The sequence below is a fragment of the Schistocerca piceifrons genome, chromosome X (genome assembly GCF_021461385.2).
Source record: "Schistocerca piceifrons isolate TAMUIC-IGC-003096 chromosome X, iqSchPice1.1, whole genome shotgun sequence".
Lineage (NCBI taxonomy): Eukaryota > Metazoa > Arthropoda > Insecta > Orthoptera > Acrididae > Schistocerca > Schistocerca piceifrons.
Genome location: NC_060149.1, coordinates 357,352,146 through 357,372,860, shown reverse-complemented (window position 1 = coordinate 357,372,860; position 20,715 = coordinate 357,352,146). Strand labels below are relative to the sequence as shown.

The 20,715-nt window shown below is 41.5% G+C and overlaps 1 protein-coding gene across 3 annotated transcripts in view; it reads right to left on the bottom strand.

The window, feature by feature from the left end:
• The window catches only part of LOC124721105 (protein FAM214A), a 244,797-nt gene that overhangs the window by 62,890 nt on the left and 161,192 nt on the right, over positions 1-20,715 (bottom strand). For all 3 annotated transcript variants that reach the window (XM_047245925.1, XM_047245923.1, XM_047245924.1), the window contains exons 4-7: positions 13,407-13,564; positions 10,523-10,716; positions 1,166-1,385; positions 314-405 (exon numbers count right to left, since the gene is read on the bottom strand). In XM_047245925.1, coding sequence (XP_047101881.1) covers positions 314-405; positions 1,166-1,385; positions 10,523-10,716; positions 13,407-13,556 — 656 coding nt within the window. In that variant the 5' untranslated portion in view covers positions 13,557-13,564. The remainder of the gene's footprint in view (positions 1-313; positions 406-1,165; positions 1,386-10,522; positions 10,717-13,406; positions 13,565-20,715) is intronic.

Sequence of the window (20,715 nt, the reverse complement as noted above, 5' to 3'; positions counted from 1 at the left end):
CTAAACACCACACATTTATGCTGTACAGAAAAATAAAGTAACAAGAAATGGTATAATGAATATGGAAAAACTGATTATTATTTTCATAACACTAACAACTTTATTTTAGTTTCTTCTAATTTATAGCAATCAGATATCAACAGCATCTACAATATGTATCAATGTCCTTAACAAATCCAATGAACAGACCACACACTGCAGTGTTTTGGTACTATCTGAAGTGAATCTTTGTATGCCACTAATACAGGTAATGTTTGCATACAGTAAATTAAAAAAGTTCTAACTACACTGCCAGGATGTAACATCAACTCACAGTGTCCTTGTATCCTTTGAAGCAATGGTGTTGTGCAGTGGACACAATGACTGCGGAATTGAATCTGTCCGTGGCAGTGATCGCAAGCACACCTATAACATTTAGTTTTGATGCAAGGGTTACTTCCAGTTACACTAAAGAAGGCATAATTTTTTGCATTCATCAAAAGGAATCTAATGAATGGGTGGAGACAATGTTAACACATTAATAAACAATCTCATCCTTTAACAGTTATGCATAACCAAAGCAGTTGTTCAGAAAAATAACCTTCTGCAGTGTATAACTCTTGTCATAAAAAAAGCCAATAAAAGTATATTTGATATATTACACTAGTATACAAAGGTCATTCTAAAATTAAAATATGTACAGTTTAGGTCACATACATGCTTTATTTCAAAATTTTGACATTATGCTTACATGTGGAAAGCCATACAACAGTGTAGGATGACCACATTTTACTGAAACAAGAAAATTTCACAGCTGCTTCATGGAAGTACAGAAATTACAATGGGACTGTTGGAGGGCGAGGGTCAGGGAAAGGGGGTGGGATGAGGAGGAAGAAAGAAAGAAATTCCATGATAAAAAAAAATCATAAAAACTACCTATTAAGGAATTAGAAAACTAATTCCTAGGGCAAATGCAATGAAACACATCACAGAAATATTCAGTAAAACCATCTTCTGTTGTCCTGTTATTTATTGATATGTTCTGGCTGGAGTTTCATTGTTAAGATAAGAAAGAAAAAAAGGAAAGGAGAAAACCAGAGTGATAGAAAGTATTCAAGAACATAACTGACAACTATACAAACAGTGACAGCACTTCAGAAAATTTTAATAGTAATGCTCTACTCACCTTCACAGCAACATTACGTGACAATGCAGCCAAAGGAAAAGTATGTTCCTCATGTTTGCAAGGGAAGACAGATGCCTGATCTGGGACGGTAAGCCGATACATTATGTGACTTGGATTACAGCCCTTGGTATTGCTCCACCATGCAGATAACTGTGAGAAATGTAGCTGTGAGCGCACAGCTTGGAACAGGCCTCTAACTGTCATAGGGGCCTCACCATACCTGTGTAAATTATTTCATAAAACAGAAATAACAAACAAATTAAATTTTCTATTTTGTGTAGTCATTTAGAAGTATCCAACAAATATAAATAAAGTGGTAGACAACTTATTTTCATAATTTTCAATGTAGCCTAACAAATAACTGGAATCATTTACCAGGCATTAATTCACTACTTTACGTAACAGTACAGATACCCTCTTCCATTTCCATTATTACTCAATATATTCTGAACTAGATTTAATACTAGCATTACAATTCCATCGTATTTGAGACACAAATGCCATTATAAAATTTAAATGCAGTATTTGATTGCTTAGCATACTGCTAAAATACGAAAGCAGAAACAGAAAAAATGCTCTAACAGTAGCCCAGGTAAATGATGTTGACTAATCACTTACACAATTGATGGATGGTAAGTTACCCTCAGAATACAGTAAAATCCCCTATGTAATGTTTTAAATATGAGCTCATACAAGCACAAAAGAGTCAGAAACATACTGCATTCCTCTAGTCAGATAAAATGACCAGTAAACTCATTGCTGTGTTCTTGTCGTGTTACAAGTTATATTCAGTTAAAATGGGGAATATGGCAAAGTGCATACTGCTGGCACTTAAAATAATGAGTTCTCTTATTGGAGAAGGAATCTGAGTGTTCAGTGACAGTACAGTATTTGCAAGCGTACTACATTAATTTCTCTCATTCCAATGGCCACAAGGAGGAATAGTAATTTATTTGTCAAAGTATCAAATTTACCTTAATAAAATATCTATCAATTCATTTATACAGAAATGAATAAACACACTTGTTTAAAAAGGAGACAGTTTGGAACCCCAGTGTGTGGTATGTAAGCATCCCTAATTCTTTCACGGCTGAAAGGTCACACATGTCCTAATAAAGTAATACACACACACACACACACACACACACACACACACAGACACAGACACAGACACACACAGACACAGACACAGACACAGAGAGAGAGAGAAAGAGAGAGAGAGAGAGAGAGAGAGTTTTTTTCCATTAAAATCATTTCAAATCACAATCTCTTCCATTTCCAGTATGTTGTGCGCTTTCTTATACGTAAGACATTGTTTTGAAACATCAGAACACTGTGCAGTAATTCTGCTGCTTTGCACATAATTTGTATTTAGGGGCATGTACATGCAACAGCAAACTTTATAGATTGTAGGGTAGGGAACATTAGTATTTGGTATATCATAACCATATGTAATTTTTATGTTGAAAATTTGTATATGATATTTCATGTTTTTCATTGTCACAAGAGTAATTGTGTGTTGGTATTGATTTCTTTCACTTTTTTCTGTATTTGCCATCCTGGCTCAACCACTCTACAAATAAAAATTTAACTTCTAAAATCTTAGACTGTCAGGTGTAAACAAACTTGCTCAATCTATTTTTTCATGTGGAAGTGTATTATTGATGATAAAGCAAGACAGTTTAGCTTTTATTTTTCAAATAAATGTAAAATACATTTAACCACAAAAGGTTTGTTTGATTCATATGCAGCCTCACATTTCTTAATTCCAGTGTCCACTTATCAAAGTATACAACCAAATTTGTATTTCCTTCATTACTTTTTGTAATTGGAAAAAGGAGTCCTTTGCATAGTAAAGGTTTGAACTGGATAGATGAATGATTGAGCGTGTGGCATTGGGGGCCGGGAGACCCCTCGCAGGGCGGTTCGGCCGCCGCTCCACAAGTTCTTTAACACCACTACGGCGACTTGCGAGTGAATGAGGATGAAATGATGATGAAAGACACACAACACCCAGTCATCTCGAGGCAGAGAAAATCCCTGACCCCACCGTGAATCGAACCCGGGACCCCGTGTGCGGGAAGCGAGAACACTACCGCAAGACCACGAACCGCGGATAGATAGGAGGACACTAAGCAAATTGGGCCAGACTCTGAATTAAGGTGCAAACAAGTATCTCTGCTCTAATATGCATGTTACAGCTACGTACTTTGTGAGTTCATGTGGTAAGCCAACAATCATACGCCAAACAGTAAAGGAAGAGATACAGCAGCGTATGGCTACCAGAATTGTCTGACAGAGTACACAAGAAATATCAGCCTTTAATTTTGAAACAGCAGAGAATGTTAAAGAAGAGATGTATCAGTCTTTACCACCAATCTTCTTCACCAGCTGAATGCACAAGAAAAATGGACTCTGCCAACATGGACTTCCATTGCAGCCATCAAATGATGACCCAGTACCTGACCAATGCAGGTACAACCCATGCCTCCAAGTATAATGCCACACAGAACATACATACATTTGGAGGACAGAGGACAACATGCCAGTGTGTTTCCACTGTGGTCACCCTAGACACACTGTACATTACTACAGGCAGAGTAATAAAGTTTTCAGGAACTACTACAGTGTCAACTGTCAAGCATCACAACAGTCCTATTCACGTCTGTCAGCTGCAGACCTGTGGGATGAAGACCATGGCCATACCATGGATGAGACTATGCTCCAACATGCCATAGCCTTTCAATATTATGGTACAGAAGTCACCTAGCCACCATTTTGAGAGAAACTTAGTGAGGCAATCATATATGGCAGTGAGACCACCACAGATGCAAATCCTGCAAGGATGACGAGTCAGGAAATCTCACTGAAGGCATTACCATCACCAACAATGACTAACGTGCCCAGGTGTTTTTCGACTTAGGGGCTTCCTTTTCTGTAATGTTGGAAGCTTATTATGGTCATCTAAAGAAGATTGTTCTCTGATATAAAATTGATTGTGCTGAAGGTCACAAATGAAAAATACACTGGCAGTGGATATTGTCATTCTAGCAGCAATAGTGTCACATAGATATTTAGGCTATGTGCTCATCCTTGGCCATGGGGACAGGTTCATTATCTCAAATAAGTCAGAAATGATCATGGAGAAACTTAACTGTTTTGTATATTCTAAAACACACTGTATTACATAGGCTATATATGATGTTTGTTTAAAAAATTATAATTATAAAATTATGAGAATGGTTTGTTTTGTTTCTCACAGTCAGTTTTAACAGGAAACCTAAAAATAGCAGTGGCACGTATTTAGACTTTTTCAGACATCCATTGAGCAGAAGCAGTATGGCAGCACATTAAGACATTATATACACTGTTTTCTTATAGTCATCATGAATTTATGGATTTCACACCCTCCAATGCCAACATTGACCCAAGGCAAGAGATTTACTATAACTGAGGGGAAAAAAAAAGCTGCTACTAATTTTTGCAGAGTATTCAAATGAAGGAAAAAACCTGTCATAAAATTTGATTCTATTACAAAATGTAGAGTCAACAGTGAATGATCTGCATACTTACACAAACAACATCATTGGTTAATTTCACAGCACATATGCAGAGCATATCTAGATATTCATTCAGCACAAGCAGAATATTCACATTCAAGGTTACCTGTGTCATACGGACAACAAAAAGCAAATGGAAGCAGTTCCAGGATAGTTCTGGGGACACAGTATACATTTCCCTAGTTGCTGATGTAACACTTCCCGTTCTGTTGAAACTGTATGAGAAAAAGCTAAACTTCACATTTTCATAATTTTATAATTATTTTGAAAGAAATGAGCTGCTTTAACCATGGAATACTTTTTATTAAAAGTCACAACAGGTTTTGCACCAATAGAAGAAGACCCCCTGGTGATAAAGATTCTTTTCAATAGACCATCGCCGAAAGGTAACTGCTTTAGAGCCACTCCCCATCATTCTTGCCATATTGTAAACAAATAGCAGGCTAAATGCGGTAGTCATTACTTAAAATGAAGAGGGTAGCAGAACCGCACCACAAGCAGGAAGGTGGTTGGTGGCAGCAGGCAGGAAATACTGACCATCATGCCAAGCTATAGCATAGCAGTCAGTACCGTACTGCCTTGCTTGCTGCCTCTCCATTACCTTCCTGGATGTGGTACAGTTCTGCTCTCCCATGATATTAAATAAGGACTATTGGTCTGGGTGTGCTATTTGTTTACAATATCATGCAAATGATGGGGATTGGCTCTAAACCAGTTACCTTTTGGCGATGTCCTATTAAAAAGAATCTTTATCAGCAGAGGGTCTTCTAGTGGCACAAAACCTGTCTTGACTTTTAATTAAAGTATGCTACAGCCAAAGTGGATTATTTCTTTCAAAATGTAGAAGTTTGGCTGCAGTTGCTCGCAGTTTAAAGTAACATGCACATTTTATAATTACTTTTAAGTGATTGTTTTTAAACACATAGAACACTTTAGTTTTTCCACGATTATTTTGAATCATTATGTATAACGAACCCCCCTTCATGGCCGAGGGCAGGCACAGAGTGGAAACATCCACATGAGACTATTGCCACTGCCAAATTGCCAAATACATCCAGCTGACTGGAACATGTATTGTATGAATAACTACCAATGACAGAACACATTCCTTTGAATTTATTGTTTTAACAGACTATAGTTATAACCCTGTTCTTGGATGGGACTTTTTGCAGGTATTGCAAACAGTCCTAGACTGGAAGATCTGAGGACCTCAAGATTAATGGAGCTATTCTAACAAGCACACAGAATGATTGCTCTGGGCAGTTGTTTGCCATCAAAGAAATTGTTACCTGCCGTCATCAATAACATGACTTCCAATCATCAAAGAGGACACTCAGTTACACTGTGAAGCTATTATCAATTCTAAAAAAGTACTCACGCCTACAAAAGAAATGTATATCCCAGCAATGATCATAAGCATCGTAGAAGGTCAAGGAGAACTTTGGACCATTAACTGTCATTAGCAGTTGCAATTCACCTCTAAAGTTACAAGAGTAGGGTCAGCTGAACCTGACCAGGAAGGGCAGCTTAGTAACATCAGTGAAGAACTGTGCTCTGCTGCCATTATAGATAACACATTCTATCTGCTTACTGATTAGCTCGAAGGACTCAATGGGCCGACTGGCAAGAGGAGCACTCAGGCTTCAGGAATATGATATCACACTGGTATCATAAAGTGGATCCAAATGTAAGGACACCAACTGCCTTTTAAGGAATGCTTTAGCAGATCATGGCAGTATGGATGAAATCTCTATCACTGCTGTATTAAATGACATTGCTGCTGGACAGATGTAAGATCCAACACTGCTGAAAACCACAGAAGCCTTGGAGGAGGAGGAGGAGGAGGAGGAGGAGGAGGAGGAGGAACCAATGGAGAACTCCAATTAATCAACAGAACATGATACAAGAGGAACTGAGATTCAATGTGGGCAGGAATAGTTGCTCGTCACACCAGCTCATCTACAGCCAGCTATTGTGATGTCACGTAGGATTCATAGTGGCTCCAGACATAATCAGATGCAGGTATCACTGACCAGGTCTCTACTATCTCGTTAGACACTAAGTGAGCCATTGTAAGGAAAGCTGACGATTGAAGCAAATGCCACAATTATTCCTGGCACAACCGTTACCAATCCCACCTGCAGCAGTGTCATTCCACCATGTTGGAATCCACCCTTTGGAGAGGTTCCCAAAGTTGCAGATGAGAATCTACGGATGATATTTCCCACTGGGGTACACGAAAAGAGCCTCAAAGTGTTCATTTTCATTTGAAGTCACCATAAGACCACAAAATCCCAGTGCCCCATGGACACAATGTCCATGAGGGCATCGGCCAATCCTTCCACCACCAGAGAAAATCAAATAAAAAGCACTTTTCAGAGGCATCTCTGTCTGCTGCTAGCCCGAATGTTGAGGGAATAACAAAGAACAAACAAGACTTATTTTCACAACTATGCCAAATGCATACATGTGCTGTATTGTGTGCATAGGAAACACACACAGATAAGAATCAGCACACAGGACCCAAATTAATGGGATTCATTTAGTCATAGAGAGAGACCACACAACAAACACTGCAGTGAAATTTTCATTAGACCTGACGTGACATGACATGACCTTAACTTCCACAGGGAAAACAGTAGTAAATGGCACTGAAATCTCTACTACAGAATGTAGCCTCTTCGCAGTAACATCCACACATAAACCCCGAGGTGAAAACCTTTCTTATCGTGCCAGACAACTTTAACATCTAAAGACACAGTTTATCATTGGTGACTTCAACTGCCAGTGATACAGTGAAACTGATGGCAATGGCCAGTTGCTACATGAATGGATGGAAATGAACAACTTCTGTCTCCTATACGACTCAAAGCTGCCCTACACCTTCAAGAGCAATATTTGAAAACAAGGCAACAACCCTGAAAACTGCTTTCTCAGCAGCAATATCCAAGACATATGTGTTAAAAAATGTATATGAAGCTCCTCCAAATCTCAACAAAGGCCCAATGCAATTCAGGTCTTCTCTGAAGTCAAATTTATTAACATGTCCTTTCAAAGAAGGTTCAATTTTAAAAAAGGCAGATGGATGGATTTTTCCAGGGAATTTGACCAGGAAGTTAACAACATAGATCCTGTACACAAAAACTACACACACAGAACAGGTGACATACATTGGAATGATGCTTGACAGGTCCCTCACATACAAACACCACTGCAAAAGAACCTGAAATGAGGTAGTTGCAAGGAACAATATCCTTAGAATGCTAACTGGCAGTAAGTGGGACACCAAATCATCTGTGCTTCAAACCACCACCTTAACACTTTGCTTTCCTGCAGCTGAGTACATTTGTCCTGTCTGGTCTAGATCAGTGCATGCAAAGAAGATTGATATAAGCGTTCACAAAACTTTTAGGCTAGTCACAGGATTCATGAAGCCCACCCCACTGGAAAAGCTCTACTAAGCTTTAGGTTTCAGCAGTCCCAAATCTCACAGGGTAGTTCATGAAAGTAACAAGCAGTTCAAAAAGGGTAGTGATGACAATCATCCACTACACAACAGCATTTATAGATTAAAAAGACTAAAACCATGATATTTGTTCCTCAACTACACCTTAGATGAACACCCCTGTCAGCTACCTTATTTTTGAACATCCACCAAGTGGTATCGAATTTAACTACAATTCATGGAAAATGCTAAACCGTATCAGAACTGGTATAGCTCCCTTAAAAATCAATCTGATAAAATGGCGTCTATTAGAACATAATGACAATAAGTGTGACTGTGGAGAAATACAAAAAAGCTTCTAACATATCCCAGTATTGGGCCAAAAAATTGAAACTCTGGACATGAAAAATTACATTAAGGCTGCACTGACCACTTCACTCGTTATGTTGTCACTATAGCTGTGCTGAATGTGAAGCGCCAGAAACTGCAAAGTTCCTTGCAGAAGACATCATTCTGAAGTATGGAGAACCCCCTTGTGATGATCTCTGATCATGTAAAAGTTTCCCATTTGAGACTAGTACCAGAGATCATTTCATATTAGGGCATCAACCACAGGATGACAACTGCCTACCATCCACACACCGTCAGGTGGCTTGCAGAGTATGGATGTAGCTGTAGATTGGCCCTATGAAACATTTTCAGATGCTGGCAGATATGCTCTCAATACACGTTGATGTCAAACAGTGCAATTGGAACATACTATTGTGAAAACAGACACAATGTCTGATGGGATACCACAATCACTGATTATACAATGTTACTTATAATCCATCTTGATTGTGAAAATGTTTATTCACATGACCGGTTTCAGTTCCTCTAGAACCATCTTCAGATCTGCAATTTCAGTTACAGGAGTAACCCGTCCACACGCAGCAACCTTCACATGCTGCATCACTTCCGCAGCATGTGGAGGTTGCTGTGTGTGGACGGGTTACTCCTGTAACCAAAAGTGCAGATCTGAAGATGGTTCTAGAGGAACCAAAACCGGTCATGTGAATAAACATTTTTGCAATCAAGATGGATTATAAGTGACATTGGAACATACTATTGTCTGTTGCAACATTCACATACAACACAGCGAAGCATGACACTACAGGCCTCACACCATTCTTTCTGTACCACAGTTGTGAGGCCTGAATGACAATGGCTACATGGTTCAGATTTCAATTGGACAATGTGCAGGGTGATTCTGTGAAATGCATTACCTGCACCAAAGAGGCAAGGTAGCTGGCAAGTGTATGGACACTGGATGCCCAGGAGGAAGACCGAGAGCACTATAATGCCAAGCACTGGCAAGTGATATACAGCCTGGCAGACTTTATATGGATTTCTACACATGTGCAGAAAGTGCGACTCTTGAAATAGTTACTGAAGAGCTACTTTGGGCCATACCATATTCTTTATCAATTGTCAGACATTGTATATGAAGTCAATGACTAACACCCTTCATCAAGAAGGCCGAAGTGCTGAGACAACCATGTTCTCTGTATGAAGCCCCATTACAGTCTGGAGGTGTAGAATAATGGGAGTTTTTTTTGGAAACTGAAGACCCACCTCTAATATTGTGAAGCTTCAACAGGATGGGTTACCTTCAACACTCATCATTGTGAAGATTATGTAACAACATGACCATAATGCACGTACCTGACAGTGCTGCCATACAGAGGCCTACTGACAAGATCTAGATTCAGGGTGTTGTAGATGGCTAATACGAGAATTTCTGAAACAATGGATTGCTGTTTCTCCATGAGAGGGAGCAATACCATGAGCTGTAAGGCACGGATTGTTGTGTACTGATTAATGCCAGTGAGCGACATGCTGTGGGCTCAGCTCAAAGCCGACCATCAACCATTTGTTATTTATTTGTTATTTGTTATTTAGAATTTATCATTTCTGGAAAGTTCTTAAAGTCCTTCATATTTCTAATGTTTGTATATTCTGGAATATTCAACGTCTGTGCAAATAACAGTCTTCTCCACCTAGGTGGTCAGTTCTGTTCTGGCTGTACAATGCTGTCCACAATAAACATGTTTTCAGTACTAAGTGTTTAACCTCACTGATGACCCTGCCTTCGGATTTAGTTTATACATTATAATATGGGCACATTCCATTTCCTGCTATAGACAGGGGCATACGAGGGTAATGTAAAGAATAAGCAGAAAATCAAAACAAAGGATATAGTCCTCCTCCTCAACCACCACCACCACCACCACCACGTCAGAAGAATAAAATTATTGCGGGCATTGTTTTAATAAATGTTTTGTGCACTTGCCCACAGAAGCATTTACCTACCTGTTATCAGTCAGATTAACTGTCCACTGCTCAAGAAGAATTTCTGTATCCAAAGGGGTATTAACCATTTCCGTTGACAAGCTGCGATGATTTCCACATGTACAGTCAGCACACTTCAGCACTTCAACACACACAGACATTCCATTACGATGTAAAAGCTGCACCTGTTTGCGTAATTTCTCCGCACGCACACACTGAAAATAAAAGCAAAACAGTTCTGTAAATTTATAATTTCCAAGTAATACTGTTCTTGCTTCAAGAAATAATACACATTGAAGGGAAGATATTACTTTAGTTAATAGATGTATACATCACTGACCAAACTACTGGAAAACTACAGTTGCAATACAAATGTTAAGGTGATTAAAAGCCCACAGTGATAAAACAGTACCTCATATTTAACAATACTTCATTTTTTCTCTCTCTCTCTCTCTCTCTCTCTCTCTCTCTCTCTCTTCCCCCCCCCCCCCCCACCAGTTTGGTAAGTCTCATCACAGAGAAGAATGAACTGGGAAGAAGATTTTTTTTCATCTCTTGACTTATGACAAAGATTGAGTCAGTGGCATTTAGTTTTATTTCTTTGAGCAAACAAGAGAAAATTCTATCACAAACACTTTGCTGGACCTTTTCGATATTTTGTTTTGTTGCCTGTGCACTTTATAGTATTAGTGATTTATTCCTTCAGTATGGAATCTACAGAATATTGTAAGGGTTATAATAGAGGGAAACATTCCACGTAGGAAAAATATATCTAAAAACAAAGATGATGTGACTTACCAAATGAAAGTGCTGGCAGGTCGACAGACACACAAACACAAACATACACACAAACACAAACATACACACAAAATTCAAGCTTTCGCAACAAACTGTTGCCTCATCAGGAAAGAGGGAAGGAGAGGGAAAGACGAAAGGATGTGGGTTTTAAGGGAGAGGTAAGGAGTCATTCCAATCCCGGGAGCGGAAAGACTTACCTTAGGGGGAAAAAAAGGACGGGTATACACTCGCACGCACACACACACATATCCATCCACACATATACAGACACAAGCAGACATATTTAAAGACGACATCATCATCATCATCATCATCATCATCATCATCATCATCATCATCATCATCATCATCATCATCATCATCATCATCATCATCATCATCATGTTTCGTTTGATAAGAAGGCGAAAAGAACAACTCTGTGTGTTGTTATAATAGACAAAGAAAGGAGAGATGTGAAACTTCCTGGCAGATTAAAACTGTGCTGTACAAGGTACTCCAATGTGGAGTCTTTCCATTTTATCACCATTGCTCTTACTGAATGAATTAGTCAGGCAGAACTTACAACCTGCCCTCACAGATTTACTTCTGTTAGCGATTCGTCTATACTTTCCTCTCTTCACAACAAGTTCTCCTTCAGAAAAATGTATTGCATAGAAATGGTTGGTAAAAGCAATGCCCATGAAAGGCGAGGTTTCAGATTCAAATCCTGGTCAAGCACAGAGGAAGTTTCCAGGCATTCTGTATACAGCAGTAAAGTGAAAGATTCATTCCTAAGGAAGCGAAGTTTTTACTATAGCTTTGCGGCAGTTATATGAGGCGTGTTTTTTAAAGTAAGGTCTGTTTTGTTGTAGACCCTAGTAGTTCGCGCACATACTGCAACGAGTGCATGCATCGTGTACCGGCATGCCTCGGGAACAACTGTGCTCAGTTTCAGCTCTGTAGCTGACCTGCACGGTTCTGTTCTGTTCTTTCAAAACGTGTATGACCATCAACTCGCCCGCCACATGTGAGGTTCGCTCAGTGATACGGCTTTTGTCAGCAAGGAACCTGCCTGCTGCAGAAATTCATTGACAGATTTGCGAAGTGTATGATGATACTGATATGAGTGAAAGCACAGTGCGTAAGTGGGTACGAGAATTCAAAGATGGCCATGACAACATCCATGATTAGGACTGCTCCGGTCACCCTTCTTTGATTACAGATGATTTGGTGGCTTCAGCTGAAGTGAGGATTCATGAGAACAGATGCTTCACAATAACAGGTCTCTCAAATGAATTTCATGATTGTCAAGATCAGTGCCTTACAACATTGTTTCTGAACTTTATCACGAAGAAAGTGACGGCTTCTTGAGTCAGATCGTAACTGGAGACGAAACACACGTGTTTTGGGATAGGCATGGTGTTTTGTTGGTAGACTTCACGCAACAAGGAACCACTATCAATGCAGAAGCAAACTGCCAAACCCTGAGAAAGCTACACAGAGTGATTCAAAATAAAAGACGTGGCATGCTGACAAAGGGAATTGTCCTTCTCCATGACAAGGCAAGACCTCACACTGCAGGTCAGACCCACGATTTATTGGACAGTTTTGGCTGAGAGGCTTTAGACCACCCACCCTACAGTCCTGATCTTGCACTGAGTGATTAGCATCTGTTCATCCACCTCAAACACCACCTCAGTGGCAACTGTTACAATGTCGACGATGACATGAAAACGGCAGTGAACTCTTGGTTATTGGAGCAGGTGGCAAGTTTTTATGAAGAGGGTATTTTAAAATTTGTTGAGAGGTAATGTTTGAATAAACTTGGCAACTATGGTGAAAAATAAAGAGAAGTATGTACTTTCTGAAAATAAATTTACTTTTTTGAAATAACCTTTTGTTGTTTACTTATGTTCAACTGGACCTTACTTAAAAAACACGCCTCATAAAAAGATTGTCTAAGAACAACCACCCTCACTGGAGTGTATTCAAAATGAAAATCACTTTTAATCATTTCCGCAGAATTTTAGTTTTTAAAATGGGTCTGAGAAGGCACAAATGTAACATACTAGTAAAAGATTTCAAAGATATGCATTAAAAGAGCTCATGAAAATAGGTGAATACTTACAAGGGCATTTGTAAGTGAGCAAACATGAGGTTTGGCTGATATGTGAGGCCCTTCCCCATATCCACGCTGATTTGCACACTCTCCTTGGACCCGACCCTCCACAACCAGCATTCCCAGCTCTTCCAACACTTTGACTGCTTCTGCCTCCATTACTCACTCTGAAATTAATGGCAGTAAGAAACAAGTTAGTATGTTTTGAGAATCAGCAAAAATAAACACTGTTGCAGTACAATTCTAAGTGAATTTAATCGGAACCTTGACTTTCAGTCTACTCACTGGAGAAGTATCTTGCAATGAATAGCACAAATACCACTGTCGTATTCTACTCAAAAATTATACTGACCATGGTGCTGCAATAACATAATGGACACTGATTATTGAGGACTAGGCTTCAGTTCCTACAATGGCCTTCAATGGCTACAGAGATTAAAGTTTGCTGTGGTTTTCCTAAACTGCTTAAGGCAAATGCTCCGATAGTTTCCTAGAAAAGGATACTGCAAAATTATTTCTCTACCCTCTGACACCCTCAAAACATTCTTTCTTTGCTGGAATAAATTAACTTCAACAACAGGACTAGATTCTTTTTTCACAAAACCAGCCAAAACTGGTGGAGCGTGAGCTGGTCTTGAGTTGTTTGACACCACTGTCTATACCACAACGCATAACAGACGGACAGAAAACACATAATATATCTTATGTTCGACATCTGTCACTCAAAACAGTCCCCCTTCATTGGTACTACATAAGCTGAATGATCTGGCCTCACTACAAACGTTCATTCAGTCTCCACTAGTCCTTTTCCAGAAATCTGGAACTCTAAACAATCATTAAAAAATACCTATGTAATGTCTGTCACTCAACAATCTCGCTTTGTGGGCTACTGTCTAAAGTAATGTGGTTTTTGTATACGAAACTTTTGCACTTAATCACGGAAGTGTTTGCACGCCAATAAACTTATCAGCACCTAATACTAGTCTGATAAGGTGTTTTATTAAGTTTTATGATATATTTAATACCACTTAACTGAACTGACTGATAGTTTTCCAGTTTTTTACCTTACATCTAAAGAAATACCAGGGGACTATCGTTTAAGTTCTTCAATTCGTTACACAGGCAAATCTCATGTTCCAACAATACATTACATGCCGTAAATCCTCACTGTTTATCACATCCCCTCAACAATAAAACCATCATCAACATACTGAAAATTAGTAGAAGTTACACAAGTAAATCCGAGGACTTTGCTTTTGTTCGAGGTTAAATGTGGAACAATTAACAACTTACATTCTTTCCCTAAAGCAATCAATATCAACAAGGGGGAAAATGTCGTTTTCGAAATGACGGCCTTATATTGTTTTTCTTTCCATTCGAACAATTTAGCGTATGTAGTTGCTCTGGTGGCAGTTAATTATCTTTGCTTTTCGTAATTAAATCCATTGCAGCGACTGATATTTTGATCACAGGCAATATATTAGGTTGGGGTAAAATTTCGTAGCGTTTTTCCATAACTTTAATAAACACAATAGACAAACATAAGAGACTGTAGCCATAAATAATATATTCTCAATATTTGCAACAATTTGCCAACACTGGGATAACTTTTCCATTCTGTGGCTGTGGAAATCACGAGGTTTTGAGGCGAAGACTTCATGGAGCCATGTCCCGACCGCATTTTCATCCGGAATGGAAGTTCCCTGAAGGCTGCTCGAAAGAGAGCGGAATATGTGAAATGCTACGGGCGCAAGGTCAGGTGAATATGGTAGGTGCGCAATGACTACCCAACCGAATTTCTGTATAGTGTCTTTTCATTCTATCATAATACGGACGGACATTATCGTGGAGTAGCATCACTTCACACAGTTTTCCTGGTCGTTGTTCTTGGTCTGCGTCTGCAAGACGTCTCGGTTGTTGAGAATAAATGTCTGCAGTGATGGCGAAACAATTCGTAGTAAACTACACCGTCGTCGTTGCACCAGATGCGTAACATTTCTTTTGTGGGAGCGCGCAGGTGTTGGCAGGAGAGTTGCTGCTATTTCGTTTGCATGTTTTAGCATAAAGACACCATTTCTCGTCACAAATAACGATATAGAATAGGAATGGCCGGAATTGTTCACGAGCCACTTCATGATGAGCAAGCAAAGATGCACATAGGGTCACCCGCAGATTTTTGTGATTTTGGCTTAGATCATGCGGTATCCATACACCTGATTTTTAAACCTTCCCCATTTTATGTAAATGTCGCACAATGATGCAATGATCACAGTTTATCACATTAGCGAGTGCTCGAACAGAGTGACTTGGATAATTGTGGATTAACGCGTTAAAACGAAATTCATGAAACCCCAAAGGCCTTCCTGAACGTGGTGCGTTACTGAAGTTCTTAAAACGATAAAGTTATTTTCTTGATGGGCTCTGTCCATACACGGTGCAAACGTTTCTGACTGCCTCCACTGCTGTCACCCCTCTATTGAAGTCAAACGCAAGCATACGTATATAATGTTCCAATTGCTCCAATTGACACGCCATTTCCTAGCGTCCACAGCTGTACTGACTGTCTCCAAATGACATTACACAAACTGAAATAGATGACAGATGACAATAGATAAGTAATCCCACAGCAACCGAAATACCAACATGCCAAAGAAAAACGCTATGAAGTTGTGCACCAAACCAACAAAATGTCAGTGGATACTCTAAGGAATATTACAACTATGATGGAAAAAACAACGGGACATTTTTAAAATTGTTTTTAAAATTTTGTCTTAGCGACACTATCGGTATTCATTTGATTGAGATAATGTCAAGCGCCCCCACGAGAGAATGGCAGAATCATGACCATCGAACGAAAAATTATGGCCTAACATGTTTTACCTTAAATAAAACGTATGAGCTACCAATGGCACTGCGTGATAGCGAACTGTCTCTTCTGACACAAAAAAATTCGTTCGGTTACAGTAAATTGATTCTAAGGGCGGTTGAACGACGCAGAAAATAGACAGGGACTCGGTATGTTCATTTCCAGATAACGTCAACACCAATTTTTACGTCATACACATACACCGACTTAAAAAAAAAAACATCACGACTACCTTTGTAAATAGCTTGTAGGTCCACCTTTGGACTGCAATACAGCAACGATTCTGCTTGGCATGAATCGATAAATCCTTGGCAGGTTTCCCGATCTATGTTTTACCACATGCGCCCAGGTCACCTAATTCCCTTACATTACGGGCGTGTGGTTGTGGGGGATTTGTGGACTCAGAGCTGCGCCCGATAGCATACCAGACATACTCAATTGTTCAGACATAAATGCGAGAGTTTACTATCCTGCTCCTCAAAGTACTATAGCACGATCCTGGCCTTGCGACAAGGATATGTATTCTACTGGGAGGCGTCAAGTATGAAGGGATGCAAATGGTTGATCAATGTGCACTGAACGGTGTGCTCCGAAAGAGTTGTACCTGCCTCATCATTGTACTGTGTCGTCAGATCTGCCACAGATCGCCGCCAATCCTGCTGTACTGAGTGGAGAAGTCTTCGACCTCCGAAGTTCTGTGATGAGACGTGGACGTCCAACATCTTGTCCCCTACCCGTAGTTTCACCGTTGTCAAAACACTTTCCATAAATGCTCACTTTAACACGCAAACAGCCGACGAGCTCTGTCGGATGCTTATTCCCGTGTACCGGGCCTTAACAGTGAGCGTTCTGTCAAAGTTGCTTATGTCCGTACATTCTGTATTTCGTATCATTGTTAGAATGATTCCCAATGCATGCGACGAATCTTCAAGGAGTTGTGCTTAATCTTTTGGATTAGTGACATGTTTTTCCTATTATTTTTGTTTACTTTTCCGTATACATTAGTTACGATGGTCTTATTGTTTACTCACTTTGCCTAGTATCACCCAGCTGTCACTGCACCGATTTGTTGTCGCTCTCTTGTATGGACGCTATGCTGCATTCTTCAGCCTACCGCCCGAATTTTCGTGCTGTACTCCCGCCGCGTTTTCTCGTAGAAGATGGGGCAGTCGCTGTAAAACGGTCCCCTGCAAGTGGAGACTCAACCATTTCATGCAGCTGAGCTGCCGGAAAGGTCCTCAGAAGGTGTAGAGCCAATCGAAGTGCGTGGTTCTGCACTACTTATAGCGTCTGTATGAGCGATTCGGCGACCTGAGTACACACGACGGCAGCGCAAAATTCTGTTCCTGACGTCCCAGATATGCTGGCGCCACGCAGTTTGGCGAGACACTAAGGTACACCTTGTCACTCCATGTAACAAGGCTGCCTGTTATGTTGATGGGCGATGGCGCTGCAGGCGAGTAACTACCTGCCCTGGCATCACTGAATTTAAGGCGCCACTTCAGGGACCACGTGTGCAGGTTGTCAGACGCGAGCTGTATTCGATGTCCGAGAGTGTTGGCACCCATGCTGCAGCGGAAGATCACTGTAGTGGAAGTATCTATGTGTCAGCAGTGTAAAGCATGTACAGGATCGCTCCATGGTCAGAGCCCTGTGGCACACCAGCATATATGACGAACTGCGAGCAGCCCAGCCTCAGGTCGCACATGGAATGTCGTCGTCAGGGTAGGAGCAGATAAGACAAACGTAACACCAGCAGTCCATGCTCAAGTAACTTTAAAAAGACGTCACACCACACGCTGTCTAACGGTCAGGAATACTCGCGGCACTCCAGAGGAGAGAAAGCCCCATCCAATAACCGCACCAGTTGATGCTCGGTTAGATGCCACTTCCGAAACCCAAACTGCTCCTCCGGTAGTGTCGCTGCGGATGTGACGTGGCGCTGTAGGCTCTTGAGATACCCCCTCTCTCAGACCTGTAACAGGACTGGTAATGCACTTATACACTAAGGCGCCAAAGAAACTGGTATAAGCATGCGTATTCAAACACGGAGGTATGTAAACAGACAGAATACGGCGCTGCGGTCGGCAACGCCTATACAAGTCAACAAGTGTCTGGCGCAGTTGTTACATCGGTTACTGCTGCTACAATGGCAGGTTATCAAGACGGAAGTGAGTTTGAACGTGGTGTTATACTCGGCGCACGGACGATGGGACACAGCATCACCGAGGTAGCGGTGGGGTGGGGTGGGGATTTTCCCCATTCGATCACTTCACGAGTGTACCGTGAACATCAGAAATCCGGTAAAACATCAAATCACCGACATCGCTGTAGCTGGAGATCCTGCAAGAACGGGAACAACGACGACTGAAGATAATCGTTCAACGTGACAGAAGTGCAACTCTTGCGCAGATTGCTGCAGATTTCAACGCTGGGACCGCTTTCGGTGCCGAAGGCCCATTCGTGTACTGTTGATGACTGCACGACAGAAAGCTTTACGCCTCGCCTGGGCCCGTCAGCACCGACATTGGGCTGTTGTTGACTGGAAACATGTTGCCTGGTCGGACGAGTCTCGTTTCAAATTGTATCGAGCTGATGGACATGTAGGGATATGGAGACAACGTTATGAATCAGTGGATCCTGCATGTCAGCTGTTCAAGCTGGTGGAGGTTCTGTAATGGTGGGGGGCGTGCATAGTTCGAGTTATATGGGACCCCTGATAAGTCTAGGTACGACTCTGACAGGTGACACGTATGTAGGCTAACCATCCTGCCTGATCACCTGCATCCATTCATGTCCATTGTGCATTCCAACGGACCTAGGCAATTCCAGCAGGACAATACAACACCCACACGTCCAGAATTGCTACAGAATGGCTCCAAGAACACTAGTCGAGTCCATACCACGTCGTTTGGGCACTTCTGCGTGCTGGGGGGGGGGGGGGGGGGACTACACGACATTAAGCAGGTGTACCAGTTTCTTTGGCTTTTCAGTGTAGGTCTATAATACTAATCAAGTAGCAAATCTTTGTCAGTTTTCGGTGTAGCCACTACCTCTGCATGTTTCCACTCTAACGGATAGTGACCGTTCCAGAACATCTCTTCGAATGTGCTGACCGGATTGCGGCGGCAGCTGGTGGCATCTGCATCTGTAAGGCAGTATTGACGTCTTCGGGACCTCCAGCCTTCCTGGTGCTGAGGTTGTTGAGTACCGACGTGATCTCTTCAGGTGATTCTTCCGTGTCGTCCTCTACATCTCTCGCCACAAGGTAGGGTGGAATTAGCTCAGCCACCAATGCGATATGATCTGCATCCACTGGATGGTCTATAGCTAGAGTTTTTGCTTCCTCATTTGGTTCACTGACGAACATGTTACCACCTCGGAGCGCAGGTATTCGCTGTGTGTGTCTGAGGAAGTGGTTGCCTGTCCTCCAAGGAGAACTATCATCAAACTGTATTACAGGACCATATCTGTCCTTTCTCAGTTTCGATGTGCGTCACTGTCACCTCAGTGTTGTGCCCTAGGCGACTGAGAAACCGTTTAGCGACACCAATCCTTTACGAGTTGCCACACTCGGTATATTCTGTTCTTTTCAGTTATGAATGCAGGTATACCTAGTGGTAGTCTTGAGTTGTTCCTTGAAGTGCGTGTGGCGGTGGTGGTTCTTCCGTAGCAGCGGTTAGTGCTACGTCAATTTAAGTAGCGCAGGTGGGGAGACTATCGCAAGCTTGTAGGTGATTTTGGTACGCTAGTGGTCCCAGAGACGTCAGCACCAGTGTCAAAAATGACTGGTAGGTTGTCTGACTATAATGCGTTACGTCATGAGTAAATTTGCTACGCATGCCTTTAATGACGGCGAAATCGGTGTCATCAAGTTTCCCTTTGTCGTTGGGAAATATGGTGGGGTCGTATGGCCTCACTAGTAAGGCCACATGTTCTGCGATGGGCAGTAGGCGTTCGTCCGCTTGTATTTGTACGTTTTTAGTGCCAGGTTGCCGGGTGGGCCCGGGTTCGATTCCCGGCTGGGTTGGAGATTTTCTCCGCTGAGGGACTGGGTGTTTGTGTCATCTTCATCACCAACATTTCATCCTCATCGACGCCCAAGTCGCCGAAGTGGCGTCACCTCGAAAGACTTGCACCAGGCGATCAGGTCTACCCGCCGGGAGGCCCTCGCTGCACGACATTCATTTCAGTGCCAGGTAACATGTCTAGCGTTCAGGTCACCTGGCATAAAAGTCCAGCCACGAAGTTCAACAAGACTTCGAAATCATTGGGATCGAGGGCACGAGACTACAGTAAATGTGATACATCCCATTGACGTATGGACGACGATACCAGTGGCGGGTGCTGAATTAGGTAGCGGCAGATGCTGTTTCACACATACACTTGTATACCGCTGTAACGCTATCAGCCGTTGGTCGATCCGTGAGGAAAGGGGTGTAGTTTGGTGCT